The sequence below is a fragment of the Gambusia affinis genome, linkage group LG19 (genome assembly GCF_019740435.1).
Source record: "Gambusia affinis linkage group LG19, SWU_Gaff_1.0, whole genome shotgun sequence".
Lineage (NCBI taxonomy): Eukaryota > Metazoa > Chordata > Actinopteri > Cyprinodontiformes > Poeciliidae > Gambusia > Gambusia affinis.
In genome coordinates this window covers 13,873,552-13,892,879 of record NC_057886.1, presented here as the reverse complement: position 1 = coordinate 13,892,879, position 19,328 = coordinate 13,873,552, and the positions used below count along the sequence as shown (strand labels likewise).

Below are 19,328 nucleotides of genomic sequence, written 5' to 3'. Positions count from 1 at the left end.
CTTTGATACCTTGCGATATTAAACGATTCAACCACCTACAAAATGGCCTTTATAAACAACAGAAAAGCCGTTAAAAGAGGGAACATTTTGTGTTAACTTTATAATTGGATAAAACAATGAAAAATACTTTTTTTAATGTAATATTTTAATTATTACATTAATTATAATAATTCTGTCATGCTGTTTTCTAATTGATTTAAGGTACATTTGTAGTCTCTGTTTATTTAGGTACAGTAAATGTAAACAGTGTTCAATGCAACCATAGGTGCAAAGGGTTTTTTTAATTATTATTATTGAAATGTTTGCTTTTCTTTTGAGGAAAATAAACCTTTCATGAATGGAGACACGTGACCAAACACGATGACGTCTGGCTTTGGTACAAGAAAGCAATCAACAAGGAGCGCACGAGCTGATATCTGGAAATCGCTTTTTTTTTGTTGCTAAAACCAAATACATATTTATTTGTAATGCTCACTCCTCCTCACCGCGGTTTGAGAAGAGGAGTTTGGCAGCTCTGACTTCAGGGAGCAACATCGTTTTAAATTCAGGTGAGTCTGGAAAGCGAAGCGACTCGCTGTTGTGCTGAGTGTGCAGAGATGTATTAGCGCAGTTAGCTCGTCAAGCTAACTATATTAGCTCCCACAAACGGTTTTCAAACTAAAGCGTCCGATGTACTCGACCGCTTAAAACACGTGCTTATCTTTTTACCAGGTGGTTTATTTTGAAAGTTCAAACCTGGTACGTTGTATAGTGGTTTAGCGGACGAGGTTGTGCTCTTACTATGCAGAGCTAATCTTTTGTACGCTCGTAAAATGCGAATAAAGGGGAAAACATTCAGATTTTAGTGCTCGTGGAGCGGAATTTGCCATCCGTTTCGCACCTGGTGGCCAATTCCCATCCCTCGAAGAATGGCTCGGTGCCACAGTTGTAATGTGCAGACTGAGGCACGGGGATTTCCTCGCTTGCTTGCATCGCATTGCTTGCTTGCTTGTTTTTGTAGGCGGGGAGTTGTTTGCCACTTTCACACGAGCGGGGCGCCGAGGGGTTGAGTCGCGGAATGTCAGGAGCGTGTAACCAGCGTGTAACCTGTGCAGGTTCCCCTTTGCCATAATTAGTTTGCTCTGTGTTATTACGCCCGGTGTGCTTTCCACCGTGTCTGAGCGCCTCTCTGTGGGGTTTGTCAACTCATGCGCTTCTCGCTGGTCAAACCTGCTGCTTCATCACCTCGTTGTGCGAAGGAACGAGCGGCAGCCGAGCCAGCCAGCGGTGTTGCCAGATCAGGTTGGTTGCTGTGTCCTTTTGTGACATTTTTTTGGTCAGAAGCGAACGCGATTACTAGAACTCGCAGCATGATGATGTCGCTTTTGTATGTGCATGAATTTGATCTTCCAGGAAATAGCTTCCACACCATCCTTTTCGTATTGAATTGCTTCACCTGGAGTGATCTTAATTCATTTCACTACTATTTGAAATGATCGTCAAATCAGACCAGTCGGTTTTGCGTCCCTCATCAATATTGTTTCATTTTTAAATCCCAACTAGGAGGCGCGATATTTTTATCATGCTGAATCATCACAATGATGTATTTAGGCGCTCTCTTAGTCAGAATCCACCCCGAAATATGGCACCACCGGACAAAGGTCTCCTCGCCAGATGAGTGTCGATGATTATCATCGAGCCCGTCGTTATTAGTAGGAGACGGATGGAGATCTGGTTGCTGATCTCTCATCTTTCCTCAAGCCATCAGCATCAAGTGATGACCCATCAGGCAATTTATCAATAGCCTCATCGACATTCCGCTGAGAATGTGGCTTTTTATTGCAGCGCTGTCATGATGTACATCAACAAACTGATTTAGACTAAATGCTTAGGTGTCAACCGCGATGTCAAAACCATTTTTCAAATTGCACAATAAGCAGATATTGTGGGTTTTAATATTTGAATCAAATGCCATTTTAATATTGGGTCATATTTAATTGTTGTATGATTACAAAAAAAAGAAAACAGAAAAACACCACCTGAAAATTAACATTTAGATTTATATTTTAATATTGAATGAGGCATGATGTGAATCATATCTTTTAAGATTAACCTTCCTTATGATTTATTTTAAAGTCTTGCAGCTCTTAATTACTTTAATTTTGGGATGACAGCTGCTCTTGTTTCCCTGAGTGTGACATGATGAAATTTGCTGCCTATTAGAGCTTATAGAGGGGTTGCAGGTAATGAATTATCCATGGATAGTCTCTGTGCAATTTGAAAAGTCACCTTGGAAACTGTTGAGCACACATAGCCAGGGCTAAAACACATAGAAGTTGCCCATTCTTGCACAGATATCCCAACTTATTTCATCATCTCTGTTCATGCAAGAGAGGGGGAGCGCATTGAAGTGTGTTTAGCAGACAGGGCAATCGTACATCAGAAGCTTGGCTTTGCAATAAAGCGTAATGCCCATTGCCCTGCCTCTCTCTGCAGGTAACGAGGAAAGATGATGGTCCATATAAGCGTCGGACGGAGGCAGAGAATGGCGGAGATGAGCTCTTAGATTTATCTCCTCTTTCATTGAGGTGGTGAGGATAAAATAAAGCTAGGTATTGTAGAGGTGAACTGAGTGCACAACTCATATCCAGTGGCGTTGCTTGTAGTGGGCAGGCGGCGGAGGGTGGAAGAGGATATGTGAGGTTGATGAAACACGAAGCAAGACTTAGCTGTGCACAGAGGTACAGTCTGGCCACCAACACCACTGTACAGCCAACTCAGCTGCGCTTTGGGAGTCGTTACGCCTATTCAGGACAATTATTAGCCTCCAGAAAGGAACACAAATGCAGGATTTGTCCACAAAAGTGCTGCTTAAGCTGCACAGGGAAATAGAAATGCCTTGGAGGAAGGAAGGGAAAAGATCAATATTTTTTTTTTTCAGCCCTCTCCTTTTGGAATAGGGAGGGAATGTTAGTGATGAAACCTCTTGCAAGTGTGCTGCGGATTAGGATTGCTAAGCATTGCGATATGCCCCCCTTCACTCCTCAAAGTAATACTTTCATCCAGATAGAGTCGAAAAAGTGTGTTTGATGGATTTCTTGGAGCTTGACTTAGACAGGCTGTGTTCATTAGGGCTCTCTGTTTACTCAGAATTTAGTGGAGTAAACGTAATGAGCAAAAGTGTGCGTCTTTCTTATGGCTAACCTTTCATTTTTTATCTTGACTAAATTCTGTATGGAACAGATCAGCTTTAAACTCTTATGGGGAAGCAAGTGATTTAAAAAAAATCCCTGTTATGCTGTAAAAACAAACCAGTGAAAGGCTCAGAGTTAGTCTCCTTGCTTTCTTTCAGGTACTTAAAAAGACATAACCAGGATTGTTTCTAGTAGATGTCTTACTTTCTGAGAAGGTTTAGAATAGTAGGAGTTTGTTTTAAAGCTACCACATTGTGAAGATACATTGGAGAATTGTGAGAACTACAAACTGCTAGTATTCATTGGATTTAGAGTTACACTTATCACACTTTTTCTGGCCAGTGCTGATTATACATTTTTAAGGGCTGACCTAACAATTTAAATTTTGACTGACTACTTTTTGTCTGTTTTCCTAAGGACTGTGACGCATAAAACACAAACGTGCTGCAGCTTCTTTGAGAGTGGTAATAGTTTTAAATCCAACTGTAAGATTGTTTTCATTTATGCATAAAATAAAGTGTAACATTAAAAAGTACAAAAAAGAAATCAAAGCACACACTGCCGGTTGATCAGTTTATAAATTCAAATGCATTTTGTGATTTAATAAACAGGTTTAAGTGAGCCGAATAATTGGTCGATTCAATCTCTGATACTTCTGTGAATAAGAGTGAAGATTCACACAAAACTGAATTATTAAATGGAACATTAAATTATGTATATTTTTTCATTTTATTTGTAAAAGTGTTTGGGGGACTGCTCTATTAAGTAGGTTCTGGGATTGCATAATTTTGTACCAATTAGACCTTTTCTCATCAACATAATACAGTTTTGAGTATCTTTTATGTTCTAACAGTAATGAAGGAATTTCAAGGTTTTCCCCATGTATGCATCAACTCAACATATCTTGATATGCATCAACATATCCATCCATCCATTTTCTGTTCACTCTTGTCCCTAATGGGGTCGGGAGGGTTGGTGCCTATCTCCAGCTACGTTCAAGGCGAGAGGCGGGGTTCACCCTGGACAGGTCGCCAGTCTGTTGCAGGGCAACACAGAGACAGACAGGACAAACAACCATTCACACACACACTCACACCTAGGGAGAATTTAGAGAAACCAATTATCAACTCAGATATTCCAAAGAAAAAAATAAATAAATAAATAAAAATACTGAACCACTTGCTTTTGGGTCCCTTTTATGAGCTAAAAATTATTGGTTGTAAGTTTTGATGAATAGAAAAATAAATGATTTATTTTCATGTCATTCTTGATTGTAACCAAATTCTTAAGTGAAAACATATTTATACTTTAAATGTTTGATTAGCTCCCTATTATGCTCCCTAATGTTGGAAGCGTTAAAAATATGTGCAGTCGTCTTTTGAAGGATTCAGTAAGGAACATGCAAGACAGGGCATTTTTGCAGGTCATGCTTGGTTTAACAAATAAATGTTTTCAAAATTTAAAAATGATCCTAAAGTAAGATATTTAGAATGTTTTCAATAAATTGATTTCAATATCAGGTTTTACTTAGGGAGAATCACATAGATGTTACTAATCTCTTGTGTTTGTTGTATTTTTTCTGTAGAAATTCAGCTCTACAGAATCAGTTTGAATAAAAATAATTATAGGACAAAAAGATATGAAAAAGTGACTCGTCTTTATGCCTTTATATTTTGTGAAGTTTTCATTATTGAAATGTTACTAATAAATCTGGTCTGCATTTGTGCCTCAAAAGGTTACGATGTCAGGTCAGTACAATATATTCTCAAAAACGCCAGTGCTACAGTAACCAGCAAGGTTTTTCTGTATACCCATGTTGGTTGCCCTCAACCTTTACTTCCTCTGCCAGAGTATCACAATATATTCTCTTCCTGTTTAAGCAAGTCCTCCAGGCAGATACAGTTGAAGGTCCAGAGTCTCTTCTCCCAGCCTGCTGTTTGTACTGACGGAGCAGCTCGGAGAGTAAATAGTGGCGGCAGAGCCTGAAAATAGATTCTGTAAGACTAGAAAACATCGGAGAGCACAAACTAGTCCTTTTAAATAAACCGCATTTTATGAGCGACTTAAAAAAAAAAAATACAATAACTTCCCTGAGGGCAGTGATTCATGTTTTCACTTTAAACCAACATGAACTGGATGCAGAAGTTGAGATAATGTGCTGCATGCTTTTTTTTTTTTTCCTTTTTTATTCCGTGGATGGTGGTAGTTTCTTTGTTTATTTGTTGTTGTTTTTCTTTTCTTTTTTTGTGATCCGATCGACATAAATTACCTTATTATAAACACAAAACGGGAACAATTCTGGCAAATTCTTATTCTTTTAGCTGCACTGTTGAGGGGTCGCCACAACACATCCTCCACTTCCATCTGAACCCGCCTGCAGCACACTCCTCTGTCACACCAATCTTTGAATATCCTTCTTCACTACACCCATGCACCTTTTTATGTGGTTTTTCTCTTCTCCTTTTCTATGGCAGCTTCATATTCAACACCTTTTCACCAATATATCCACTAACCTGCCTCCACAAATGTTCAAGCCATGTCTGCCTTGCTTCTCTGACTTTGTGTCAGAAGCTGTCAACCTGAGCTGTACCCCTGATATACTCGGTTACAATTCTGGAAAATATCTTTTTTTTTTAGCTTAAATGTTTTTTTTCTAAATTATCGAACTTTTGGAATTATATGAAAGAGAAATAATCATAGAAGACAATGGGATTCACAAGAGATGCAACAAATTGGACAAAACCATTTTTTTTTTAACGGAATTTGTTTTATATTTTATAGACAAAGTTTAAATATTTTACTACTCATTTATATCTACACATTTATTTGAATTAATATTAAAACCTGATTATAAATGACCCAAACAACACACTAAACGGCATACATTTCAATTTACTTGCTTAAAAAAAAAGTGAATTGAAATAATTCTGGAAATTTGATGTTTTCTGTGCATTTGATCTGAAAGCATTGAATGTTGAAATATATAATCAGGTATGACTGGCTTAACTTTTTAAAACTGATTTTAAATAGGTTTTTTTTATTTGTACATTTTTATTTTATTTTTGGACATCAACCTAATATTTTTCGACCAGTTTTACACAAAGTCTACAGTATATTAGTTCAACTTATTAACATGTAAGCTATCAAAGTTAGTTGCCTATGTTTTTGCAGGCATTAGGATGAAGAGGCAACAGGTGAAGGTGTCGGTACTTGTGTATTTGTAGGCTGTGGGGACATAAAACCTTTTAAGAAGAGCTCGATAATAAAAATAATAATTAAAAAAAAAACTAAATCGTCGGCTGAGTTTCCTTTCTCTGCTGGAGTTCAAATCAGTGCTGTTTACAGAGGATCTAAACTGGCAGCCACTCTAATGCCTGTCACAATAATTACACGGTCATATTATTGTCATCATTTGTAGCAGTTGTCCGTTTAATGTTTGTTACTGTATAGCAGTACTGCAGTTATATCAAACAATTCAGCAGAGACTGGCAAATAATCTAGTAAAATGTTTGACAAGCCGTCCACTGGCCCTTCGTTTTGAGATGTTATGTCAATAACAGAAATCACATTAACATTTGATTAGTTTTATTTTTAGAGCCTTTGCTGTACAAAAGAACATAGATGAGTATTTCCCTTTTACTACAAGCAGATCACATTTCCACTCTGAAAGCTACTGAATGATTCCCCTCCTTGCTGTTTTTGTTAGTCTTATTTCACTTTCTGAATACTTGGTAGTTAATGGCTTCCCACCTCTCTTCCCATCGTACCTTACTGTTGCTCAGATGCACTCGTACACAGTTTCTCCATCCTTAAGTTTGCACCACTCAGCCCGTATCTCTCCTCCAGAGCGATCAGAGGAGTCTGATTTTTAATTTGCAGTTAAATGCCTCCCGACACATGCAGCTTGCTTGATAATTGACTTAGCTCAGCTGACAGGAGAAATGATTAGATCTGAGTTTCTGGGTGATCTTTTTGAATCTGAATTAGAAGGGAGGTGTTGAAAGTAGGGCGTCTGTTCAGGCGCGATGAGTTCTTGAGCTGGGGTGCTTGTGGCGCACGGCTTCAAAATGCTGGCTGATTACATTAAATCATCTCAACTCTGTAGGAACAATCGAATATGACGGCAAATGAAGTCGAGATGGTATAGCTTTTTTAATTTTCTTTGCTTGCCTGTTAATGTAATTTAGGTAATCAACATTAACCTTTTTTTATGTTAATAAAAACAAAGTAGAAAGCTTGATAAGCAGTGAAATTATTGACTTCAAATCAACAGTTGTCTTTACGGGGTTTGATTTGGAATGACAAAAAGATGAAAATATTGATTTGTTTACATTGAGCTGATTCAACAGTAAAAAACAAAAATAGATCTTGTCCAAGCATTGGTAGTTGAAAATATATATACAATTTTATTTGTTCTTTATGCACAACTGATTTTTACATTTATTTAAATAATCAAATACATTTTATTTTGAGGGTTCTGGCTTTATTCTGTTGGCTGACAATGAATGACAATATTTGTGCCTACCTTTCTAGAGTGAGAAATAAACTCACTGTATGTACATTTTGAGAATAAATATATAACATAATCAAACAGCTTTTGATGATACAACACACAGAGCTGGTTCTTTGAAGAGAAATAGACTTCCTGTCAGCACTTTCTCTGGCACCTGCTTAGTTGCTCTTTTAAACAGTGGCATCAATTTTAATAAAAACATTCCAATGTTTTTAAGCTGTACAGTTTTATAACTTTTCTCCTTGTGCATCTCCACTGTCTAGTTTTATTTAAATTATTTTCAAGCTGCCGGAACCAAGTGTTTAGAAGCTGCTTTGCAAGAATTGATCATGGCATTTTTTTTATATGTATTCACTTGTGTGGTTTTAGTTTTCTGTCTCTTTGCAAATACCTTTTGTATTAGGCAATGTGAAAAATCCACTACCTTGGTGGAGCAAATCTTGCGTCCTGTTAGTCCTTCCCAGCTTTGTTTAGTATTCAGGCAGCAGGCGCTGTCGTAATCTGGATTCTGAGGCAGGTTTCAGGGGGTTTTGTTTGCTCTTATGGCCCTGATAATCTTGTTACACTGCTGTCAAGTGGAGATGGCTCTCCCTGCAGCCCCGAACCACCATGCGTGCCACCTCCAGTCCCCAGAAATATAACCTACGCCCAGCCCCCACCAGCCTGCCGCCATTTTGAGACAGTTGTTGATAGAAGGGCCTTGGATGTATCCTTGAAGAATCACCTCTTGAGTATCTCTATTCTGCTTCCAAACCCCTGGTACACCCCGCCACCATCCCCCTCCCATTTCAGGCTGTAAACGACAGTGATAAATATTCACCATCGGGACACAGTGCACGGGAGCCTTGGCTCTGGATCCCCATCAACAAAAAGTCCCCCAGCTAATGGTGTTCATCCTTGGCATCCCCCTGGAGAAATCCTGTAACGAGATCTTTAAGGCAGGCCGCTGGCTTACAGCCAAATCTATCATGTTACATCAGCCTTTATAAGAGCAGATTTTTCTATTTATTTTTTATCATTCTTGAATATGAACCTGAGCTTACCTTTGTAGATTTGGATGAACAGACACTGCTTCTGATGGCCGACTGGCCTGCTCTTATCGTGTTGGCTCAACTTCACAACTTCTAATTGGCACCTTGGTTTTGGTCCTTGCTGAGATCAGTATTTTTTTTTTAACTCAACTTGCTCTACTCAGGCACCTCTAAATGTGCCGACCACGCATTTCACACAAGGCTTTTTCGTCTCTCTTTCTTTTCATCTCGTCCTCTCTTTTTCTCTCTCTCTCTCTCTCTCGCTCTCTGTCTGTCTCTCACCATTCCTTTTCTGTGGGTGACCACACTCAGCATTTTTCTATTTCCTGTGGGTGTGATGTCTCTCCTCCACAAGCAATCAGCCCTGATTTGTCAGCGTTCTTCCAGGCGATTCATAAAAATTCAGCAAGCGTCCACAAAAGACGTCTACGTCCCCACCTGCAATGCCCCCTGCTCTCCGAGCTGCAGATCTCACTTACTGCTCCGATGGCGAGATGCTCACTAAAGGCCTGGAATTTTTAATGTGAGGCAATATGCTGCAGGACTTTTTTGTTTTTGTTTGAATTATTGAACTTAAAGCCATGCTGTCGCTATCAAATAACTCACTGGAGCACCTCTGACATCCCCTTGTCATTTCTGCAGAAAATTGTAGGTGTGTTTTCCTCTCCCTGGCTTCTCTATTTGTGTGGATGCCTCTTTGTCTCTGTGAGGTATGACATGCCCGGCAGTGGAAGGGAGCAGCTGTGCATTGGACCTTGTCTGTGTTGTTCTGCCATGCCCTGTCATAGCTAGCCGTCTGTTGGCAGCAGCCTGTGCTGGAGGCTTGCAGCCTGGACACAATCTTTCCTTGGTGTCATATGGTGAGCTTTCAGAATGCCAAGCCATGCCTTCGCACAGCTGTGTGACAGAACGTGTATCTTTAATAGGCACGGTTGCATGATTTTCCCACTTTATAACCTTGGATTAAAAAAAAATAATAAAACACAATATGTTGTGTTGTTTACATCACAATCAAAAAGTAACTCAGAAAATGATATTCACTCCTACTTAAAATGTAGATTTGTTATCACAGTTATAATAGTGTTTATTAGAATATTTTATCAGGCAGAGGTAGTTACCTTGCACTTTCTGTCACTGCAAACTTGTAACGTGTTATAACTATTTTTAAAATCCTTTTTCATGCTTGTATTTTATATACAATATTATTTATATGTGGAAAAATATGAACAGAATTGCTAAATTTTGTGATGGTTCTATCACTAAATTAATTTTTCTATAGTAACTGTGAAATTATTTGTGCCATCTGCTCAGTATGCTGCTTCATAGAGTTGTTTCTTATGGATTACCTTATATGATCCATTTTGTTATTTTTTGTAGGATCTGAAAGATGAGGAAAGCAAATGTATTACACAGAGCCCTACTTGTCAACCGTCAATTTAAAGAGTGTAACTTTATGTGGTGGGTGGTGTGCCTTTTAGTTTCCTTAAATATTTTGTTAATTCTGACCAAAAATATTTTCAAACAACCAAATTCCTCTTTATTACAAGTGAGAGAAAACTCTTCTTTAAATCATCTGACTCGCATTGAGCAGCAACAGGTAGGGGAGGAGCTGTACTGTGTGACTGTGATTTATAAGTTATAAGAAAGTCCTCTTCACTCAAACACTTTCTCTAACATCTCATTAAAGTGGAAGATGTTAGCAGTTTTTAAACCAAGCTACAAGACATTGCTAGCAACCATTTTTTTTTTACTTGATTTTGCTATTTATTAAGTACCTTGCATTTCATTCTTAAACATGTCAAATAACCCCTGCAACTTTTAGTTTATAAATGCATCAACCTATATTGTGTACTGTTCTGCCCTGTCTTATTAAAAATAAGAAAAAAGGCGGGGACATGTGTTAATATGCATAATGAAGATAATCTTATCCTTTGAACAAAATAGCCACTGTAATAAAATTAGAAGAAATTAAATTTATTAAAGTTTTATTTATCAAAAAATAAATTCAAAGAAAGAGGAAATTGGTATTGGTTGTGAAAAGCCTGATCAGTGCAGCCGTAGGTCTTTTTTTTTTCTCGCTCTTATCCTAACAGCTATTAGCCTCATGCTTTCCTGTCTGTTTGTCCATTATCTGTGCATCATCAGACAGACCATTATCCCATTATGCTTTGCATCTGTGGTCCAAATGCTTACTGGAAATGAGTCACTGCAAAGGCCTGTAAAAAGTAGGTGTTACTATCAGACGACTATTCATAGCCAGCCCATCAGGGATGAAAACACCACATTTAAAAAGTCCACTGAGGCGGGGTGAGATGCATCCACATTACAGTGGAACACTGCTGTTTTTAAGAGGACTTTATCTTTAGAGTGAAAAGCATCAAAAAATTCCAGTCACAATCTGACCCCATGTTATGTCCCCCGCCTGTGCAGTCGTGTCGTATTCAGGTCATTTTTAACAAGAGTCTGTCTCTCCCTGTTTGGCTCAGGTGACCGGTCCACCTGTAGCTCCCCTTTTGTTGCCATGGTAATCTCCTGGCCTTCTTATAGTCCACTTCAGAGCTGCGACTCATCTGTTTTTTTTCCTTGTCTTACCTCACTGAGCTTTCTCCACACATCATACGTGACTGGCTTAATGTGCTTGGAGGCCAAAAACACTAACTTTAGCGTGCACACACCATGACACACAGCATCTGTAGCTCTTTGTACTTTATTTGGTGTGATGCTGTCTGAAAAAAATAAATAAATAAATAAAAAGAAATCCAGCATGTGTTTGTTTATGTAGTAACACTGCTGGCTGTGTAAATCAGCTTACAGAGGCAGTGTGCTGGGTGGGCGGACTGTGGTGGGTGTCGCTGACACAGCATTTATTGCATGCAGAGCAAAACTCACAGAGTCACAACTCTGCATGTGTGTGTGTGTGTGTGCGTTTTTGTGTCTTGTCTTATGATGGAGCTCACCAGACAGACAGCGTTCGACCTTCTATCTTTACACCCCTGGGTTACATTTCTCACTCACAAAGCTTCCCTGGGTGTTCCCTCTGTACTGACACAACAAAAATTAAACTGCATTGCAGCCTGGTTATTCTGGGCTCTGCACTAGTTACGTCCCCTTTATTGATTTGTGGGATTATAGCCGAGCTGATTCCAAGACAGGTGCGACTGTCTAGACTGGGTAGCTCGCTGCCCTGTGTACCTGAGAGAAGGAACTCTGTTTTCCTAGATATTGTGAAGTACTGCCAACATGTTTATCGGCATCTTAAGTTCAGCTCCCAATAATCCTTGTAGAAGACAAGAAGATTTATGTACCTTCCTCTGAATTGCATGTCCTGTTTAAAATCAACCTGATTTACGTTTGAGGCAGACATGGCGTCAAATTATTTGTTTGTTCTGACAGATGCATAAAGAGTTCTCATTCAACACTCTTGGTTTCACTGAGAAGGATGTCTGAAGTCCTTGACCTACTTTATATTTTTGGGTCAAAGTCAGGCTGGAGCCTATTTGCCAGAAATATAATATTCTGCACTGAAATTAATTCGTTCTTTTGACAGCAATATTTTTTTTATGATTATGACTTTTCACAGAACAACCAGCAGTACAGGTGGAGGCCTCTCTTGTGGCATGAATACCATAAACAAAGGAAACAAGGCCTTAAAGGTAAATAAAAATGTCCTATTAGAATTGTTCCTAATTTGTAATTTTTTTTTGTGTGTGTTGGAATTTATTTATTTATTTATTTTTATTGTTTTCCATTTTAAAACGTAGTGCCTTTTAGCTAAATAGATTAATTTGTGTCCTTTTTGGATTTTTGCAGTGACGTGTTCAAAATGTACTTTTCAATTAACCATCACTGTAATTGGATTTTTTTTTCTTCTATCATTCTCTGATGTTTAAATTTGATGTTTTATTTTCCACTAAGAATTTATATTTTTTTCTATGTACTAGAAGCCCATCAATTTTTATAAATAAGGCACAAATACAATAAAATTATCAGTTAAGGTTGCTATCAATTTTAAAATGACCAGGTTTGGATTACACTTCACTAACTACTGTTTGCATTTAGGGGATGGGGAAAGAATCTAATAGCTTCTCTTATTTTCTCTGAAATGAGTATTTCAAAGGAGGGCTGAACCTGGATAAGGGCTAAAATTTCAAAAAATTGCTATATATTTCTCATGCATAATGAAGACTGAATTAAATAATTTAACACTTTTTTGCAAAAAATATGTTGATACATGCTCACTGTAAAAAATTTCTGTCAAACTTTAAAATAGTATTTTTTTGTGTCCAACGGACACAGGTGGAGCACAAATGAAGGGACTCCCAAGGGTTACAAGTATAACGTTTCAGTTCTCAGGATGGTGGGTCACATTTTATTGTTCAGTTGCAATGTCTACTGTTGCCAGAAGGTGATAAAATGTATATTTTCTGTTTATTATCAAATATGTACTTGGAAAAGTTATGTTCAGCTAATGACCTGATCGTTGATAACAGTCACAATTGCTTATGTGGCCTTTTGGTAAAAATGGAGAAAAATAATTGCCCACCCTCCATGATCTAATATTGTTACGTTGCCCACCCTGAGTTCTTATGATGACTTTATTAAACCAGTTTTGATGTCAGGTCATTTCTAATTGCTTTGCCTCTGCAGGTGAAGCGGGAGCCTGGGGAAAATGGTACCAGTCTAACGGACGATGAGCTGGTCACCATGTCGGTGCGCGAACTAAACCAGCATTTACGGGGGCTCTCTAAAGAAGAGATCCTGCAGCTAAAGCAGAGGCGACGCACCCTGAAGAACCGTGGCTATGCTGCTAGCTGCCGGGTGAAGCGGGTCACCCAGAAGGAGGAGCTGGAAAAGCAAAAAGCCCAGCTGCAACAGGAAGTGGACAAGCTGGCAACAGAGAATGCAAGCATGAAGGTGGAGCTGGATGCTCTTCGCTCAAAGTATGAAGCCCTCCAGAGCTTTGCCAGGACTGTGGCACGCAGCCCTGTCACTACAGGAAGGGGACCCATGGCCTCTGTGATAGGGCCCCTCATCCCTGGTAAAGTAGCTGCCACCAGCGTCATCACCATCGTCAAATCCAAAACGGAGGCCAGGTCGTAGTAGCAGAACAGGCAGAGGGATGATTTTCACTTCTGAACTAGTCAGTGCATTTTAACATGGTCCAGGGTCTTCTGTGGTTTTTGTTTCATTTTAACAGTCATAAAATGCTTCTTGATTCACTCTGAGCAATGCAACTCAGCAGTCGTCCATTTTCCTTAATATAAGATGATATTGTTTGTCTTTATTTATCTCTAATTTCTTAATACTGACTCAATCAAATCAAACAATTCAAGGCCCTCTTGCTTGTTATTCTGCACTGACTTGAATAAGGATCAATAATGAAAGTCGCTTTCTTGGTCTTAATGCTACAGAAGTCTTCAAAACAACTAACCCAAAACTAGCAATTTAAGTCCACCTTGTGATATTTCAGTTTGTTTTGTTTTGGTGTTAGGTGTCTCTCAGTGATATAGGCATAAAACAATGCTGACAAACTTGGCGTTCGTTTCCGTTTATGCATCCGTGAAAGGCTTCAGTGAAGTTGTCATTTTCGACATGACTGGTAGATGCAATAATATATGTATGCACTGAAAACACACATGGAAGAAAGAAAAAAAAAAAAGAGATCTTGCGTATTTATCTTAGCGATATCGTTCCAGAGCTGAGTGCCATTCCAGTATGACAAGATTCCGCTACAATATCCGAAAACCTGAATGTTGATACAGTGATACTCTCACGATTTGTGAGGACACTCATTTTGGTCATAGAGAAAATACGTCATTTTCTTTAAAAGATATTTCTCTCTCTCTATATATATATATATTACATTTTTTTTGTAATTACTTCTTAACATGTCCGTCAAATGTTTCCAAAAGAACGTCTTTACACGAGCTTTACTGTTTGAATTGTTAAAGTGTAGAAAACTTTGTCTATCATTGAGTTCTTGGTTTTTATTACTTGGTAGATCAATCTCCATTGTTTATAGAAATACAGAAAAAGAAAACTCATAAAAAAAGAAAAAAATCCTGTGACATCTCTTTTGCAATTGTACCGAAAGTGGCTTATTATTGAAGTCTGATAGCTTTTTTCTAGTGACTAGGCGCGTACAGTGGGGTAGCGCGTAATGTGACGTATAAGTGGCAAGTTGGCGGTGTTGTTCACTGTATAGATGTCAACGCTGTGCTATTTAAAAAAAAAAAAAAAACCTACTCTGTAGAGCTAAACTAGGTGGTGTGAACAAGGTCAGTTGTTTGTGTGCGTATTGGCATCTGTGATATCCTCTGCTTTCTCGGTGTTAGTTACCAATCATATTGTCATCAAGAGTTTACGTCAGCGAGCAGTGTAAGGCAGATATCAATGAAATAGTCTGTGAATTTAAATTAAGCTTAAGCTAAAAATATGCTGCACCTGATGTTGGATACCTTCAAAATATATCTTCTGTGACCTGAAAATAAAGAACTTTATTGTTGGGAAGATTTCATTAGTTTTCCAGTTACTTACTTGATGCTAACTACAGTTCCTCTCAGAAGTTTACATACACTTATTGACATGAAGGACATTAATTGGAGTCTTTTAATGTATGTTTTTTTCAGATTATTAGAGATAATTTTCCTTCCTCTGGGGTAAACTCGCAATGTAACATACGACTTTTATATTTTTTAAAACTAAAAATTGAGTGGACAAATTTGTGTGCACCCCAAATACTATTTAATTAGATTTTCCTAAGCAAGGTGCCGACAAACCAAATACGTTTTGTAGCTACCAGCAGACTTGCATCATTCTGACTGAGTATTTTGCAACTATCTTTTGTAGAAATCATTGCGTTAATCTAAATTGCTTTGATTTCTTTCCTCAGCTTAACTTCTTGGACTCGTTATTGTGGCCAAATAGCTCAATCTTTACATTTCAGTCCACAGTGATGTTAGACTTGTTCCTCTGTGAACAGTAACACTGCTGCTGTCCTAGCATCTTTCACTTCATGATCAGCTTTAGTCTTAGTTGTTTCTATGTTTTTTCTGGATATCTGAACTATTTTTTTTTTCTGTAATCTGTGGGTATTAATTTGGATAAAATAGTTTAAACATCTTCACAGTTTTGTGTTCCAACAGGACAATTAAACAAAACACGTTTTGACTGTGTGCAGATTTAAATATCTACATTAAATTGAAACTTTAGGCCACGACTCGTATTTTTTGTTGCATTACCTTGGATAAATGCACAATTTAAAGCTCAAAATTTATGTGCTGTTCTTGTCCTTCTTGCATATGTATAACTTCAACTGTAGATAGCAGAAATAAATGCATTATATTTAAAATATGCAGTTTCCTAAGCCTATATCTGGATAATCCACCAAATAAAGAGGCAGATCTTCCATAAATTGACCCGTGGGTCTTTAGATTAAAGGTGGCATGGTTCGACTGAGGGGTTTGTATGTATGCACTAAGCTCCTGCTTGTTTTGCTCAGGACAAAACAGGCCGCTAAAAATAAAACAAACAGTTCTCGATAAGAAGCAAAGTGGCAACATGAATGGCAGCTCTGTTTTCTCTCCTCTTTATTTTATGTTTTTTACTTAGTTTACTTGTCATAAAGGGCTTCAATGCACACGCAGAAAGAGACGGCATGAACATGTAGTTACAATCAAGAGCAGCTGCCAGCAGCGCTTCCCCCGTGCCGAGCGTCGCACCGCCTGGTTGTGTAGAAGGAGAACCGGCGGTGAAGCAGCTGTACACCTCAAGGTGAACGCAGTTGTTCAACGTCATTAACGGAACACACTTCATTCAGGGGTCGCCCTCACTGAGGTGTTAATCTACAGTCACTCTCAAAACAAACATCTCAGCAAAACTCCACGTCTGAGATCTGGGTGCTGGTTACACTGTCTACGCGCACGTTGTCCTATCCTCTCTCTGTCAACATGCTTAGCTATCCGCGGTGACAGGTTAACTGTGGGAAAATATATTTGTGACTCTTGACATAGCCCAGTATCGATGTTGGCGTCCTTATTACCGTGGCCGTCTTGTGGAGTTGATCTTTTTTTTGTGTCAAGTGTCTTTAAAAGGTGTTCAAGTGGCACTGTCAAGCAATCTTTGAATCTCCTCTCGAAGGCGACGACTCTTTATCAAGCATACTGGTGTATAGTATGTAGCTGCAGTAGGTACTGATGATCGTTGTAAAAAAGTGACCCTTAATATGCAACTCAGTGGAAAGATGTGGGAGAGATGTGTAAGGTTAAATTAATATTGTCAGAGTTGTTAGTCTGTTGTTTAAATGTTCTTGCTGCTTTGTTTTGAGATGCATATGTTTTTGCAAAATGTGTGTCGTTTTTCTGAAGTTTTGCATCCTGAGTAGGTGTAAAAGCATCTGGCCCCTTTTTTGACCTAAAGGATTCCAGGGTTTCTGCACTGTCTTCAAACAAACTTTTATCATTTTATCAAAAAAAACAAACAAAAAATTTTTTATTTTTGAATAAAATTCTCAATTAGTTAACTTAGATTTAACTTGCGTCCTTTGTGTTTGATTTGCCACATCGCAATTTTTATTAAAGTTTTAGAGCAATTGCCTGGAAAACCACTCCTCCCCAAAATTATAATAATATTAATAAAATTTGTTTTCAACTCCAACCAATTGTAAAAATGTACAAACAAATTAATGAAGCTGTGTCTATTGAAGGACATCTCTGACCAAATTTGTCAAATCTGTCTCTTTAGTTGCCCATTATGATCAATTGAAGAGATGGTTTTAATTTCCTCCTTCTCTCTCTGCTTTCTTGGTCGTTTTCAAATTTTTTTTGACTTGTGATCAGTTATTGAACTGGACATATTGGCAATATACTTGTTTTAGGAACCTTATTGGTGTGTAGGAAAGCCACCAATAAGCATCTTGTGTTAACCTTAAGTTTAACACAAGATGCTAAACTTAAGGTGTCGTAGCCCGAGTCTGCTGACATTTTCTTCCAATGAGAAATCTGCCACCCCATACCATCGTATCTCCTCCACCAAACGTTGTTCAGCATCGTCAGTCAGGACTTGGCAGGTTTGTTATGAACACAACTCAAAACTAAACTCTGCTGTTCAATTTCTTTTTCTTACAAATTTGGCGTCATTTCAGGAAGTCAAAACTCAACCAAGTTTTGTTTTGTTTTGTTTTGTTTTTCCTTTTCTTTTTTGTAAGGAATTCAAACTTAAAAGCCGTGTGGTAGCCCTGGAATCCATAAAATATCCATCCTTATTCAGATTCTGAATTTCCAAATTTGACGTTATCTGACTTAGACATCATGGAATTACACACGTTTGTGATGTGGTTGAAACTATAGTATCTGTCCCAGGGGTCTAATGCAAAATCTGTTTTTGTGTTTTTTGTTTTAATTGGTATATATTTGTATGTATGCGTGTGGATGTGTGCGTGTGCGTGTGTGTGTGTGTGTGTCCTCCTCTGCTGCTACACCAGTCATTTATGCTCCTTATTTTCTGTTGCATCCTCCACAGCATTTTCTGTCCTCATTATGCGGCGTTTTTCTAATTGATCTCAACACTGTAATTTATTCTGCAGATGTAATTTTATAATTGATCATTGCTTGTTTTTCTTTGTAAGCAACATATGGAGAGGATAATAACAGTACTTGTGTGGCCGTTGAATTTATTAGCCCTCAAGACGTTGGGATTTTTTTTAAAAAGTGGAGTTTGTAAAAGGTTGAATGTGCAGGGTTGTATTTTTTTTCTCTCTTGCTCTGTGGAGTGGGTTTGTGTTTCTAACGGAATATAAGTGAGTAATACAAAGTTAATATTCTGTTGTTATTTTTCTGTATGGGTTGTAATAAAATATTGCAGTACTTTGTATGAAAACAGACAATAGTTAATTGTAACTATTTATAAATTAAATTATTGTACTTTTTTGCAATCTGTAGATAAGCACTATGTATTCCTATACAGTATCAGCTGTGGATTTAAATGTGATTCTCCGAGGTGTCTAAGTTATTGATGTATATATTGTATGTTTGTTGATACAGCTTTCTTTATTTTCTATAAGACCAATAAAATGTTTTGGAAAAGGACTTTATGCGTTGCTGTCATTCGAAGTTCTTGAAATTAGGTTTTGCATTATTCTGTAGCGTCATTGACCCAGTTTGATACTTGTAAAAATAAACTGACTGGGAAGGCTTTCGCCGTCCAGGGTGGGTTTCAGAAAACAGCGATCATTTAGATGGCACATTTTTTTTCTTTTTTCCTTTTTTTTTTCTTTTTTTTTTTTTTTGCATGATCCAAAAAAAGCTGCTGGGCGACCCACTTTGACTAACCTCAGCGGACATATTTTTGGCCCGACACGAGTAAAACATTAGAGTCATGAAGGATGTCTAGGTGTGCTTGTCCTAGATTAGGAGGAGTTGTGAGTTAGTCATCTCAGCTCCCTGTGGAGCTCCTGAACCAACCCCCCTCATCAAACATCAGGCTCCTCAGCAGCGTTTCAACCAAAACACATCTCATGAGAGAAGCTGCTCAGACAAAGAGACAGATGGCTTCAGACAGGCTACATCTTACTGCTTCATCCTTGAGGGCAACTCCAAACCCCAGCTGCTTGGG

General features: G+C 38.2%; 1 protein-coding gene across 1 annotated transcript; it reads left to right on the top strand.

Moving 5' to 3' along the window:
* The first annotated feature begins 769 nt into the window (after window positions 1–769).
* On the top strand, window positions 770–18,795 carry LOC122821798 (transcription factor MafG-like). Its single transcript, XM_044100018.1, is given in 4 exon segments — window positions 770–1,250; window positions 1,253–1,281; window positions 12,298–12,370; window positions 13,365–18,795. Coding segments are annotated over 4 exon segments (618 nt in total). The 5' UTR covers window positions 770–1,187; the 3' UTR covers window positions 13,818–18,795.
* The last annotated feature ends 533 nt before the right edge of the window (window positions 18,796–19,328 follow it).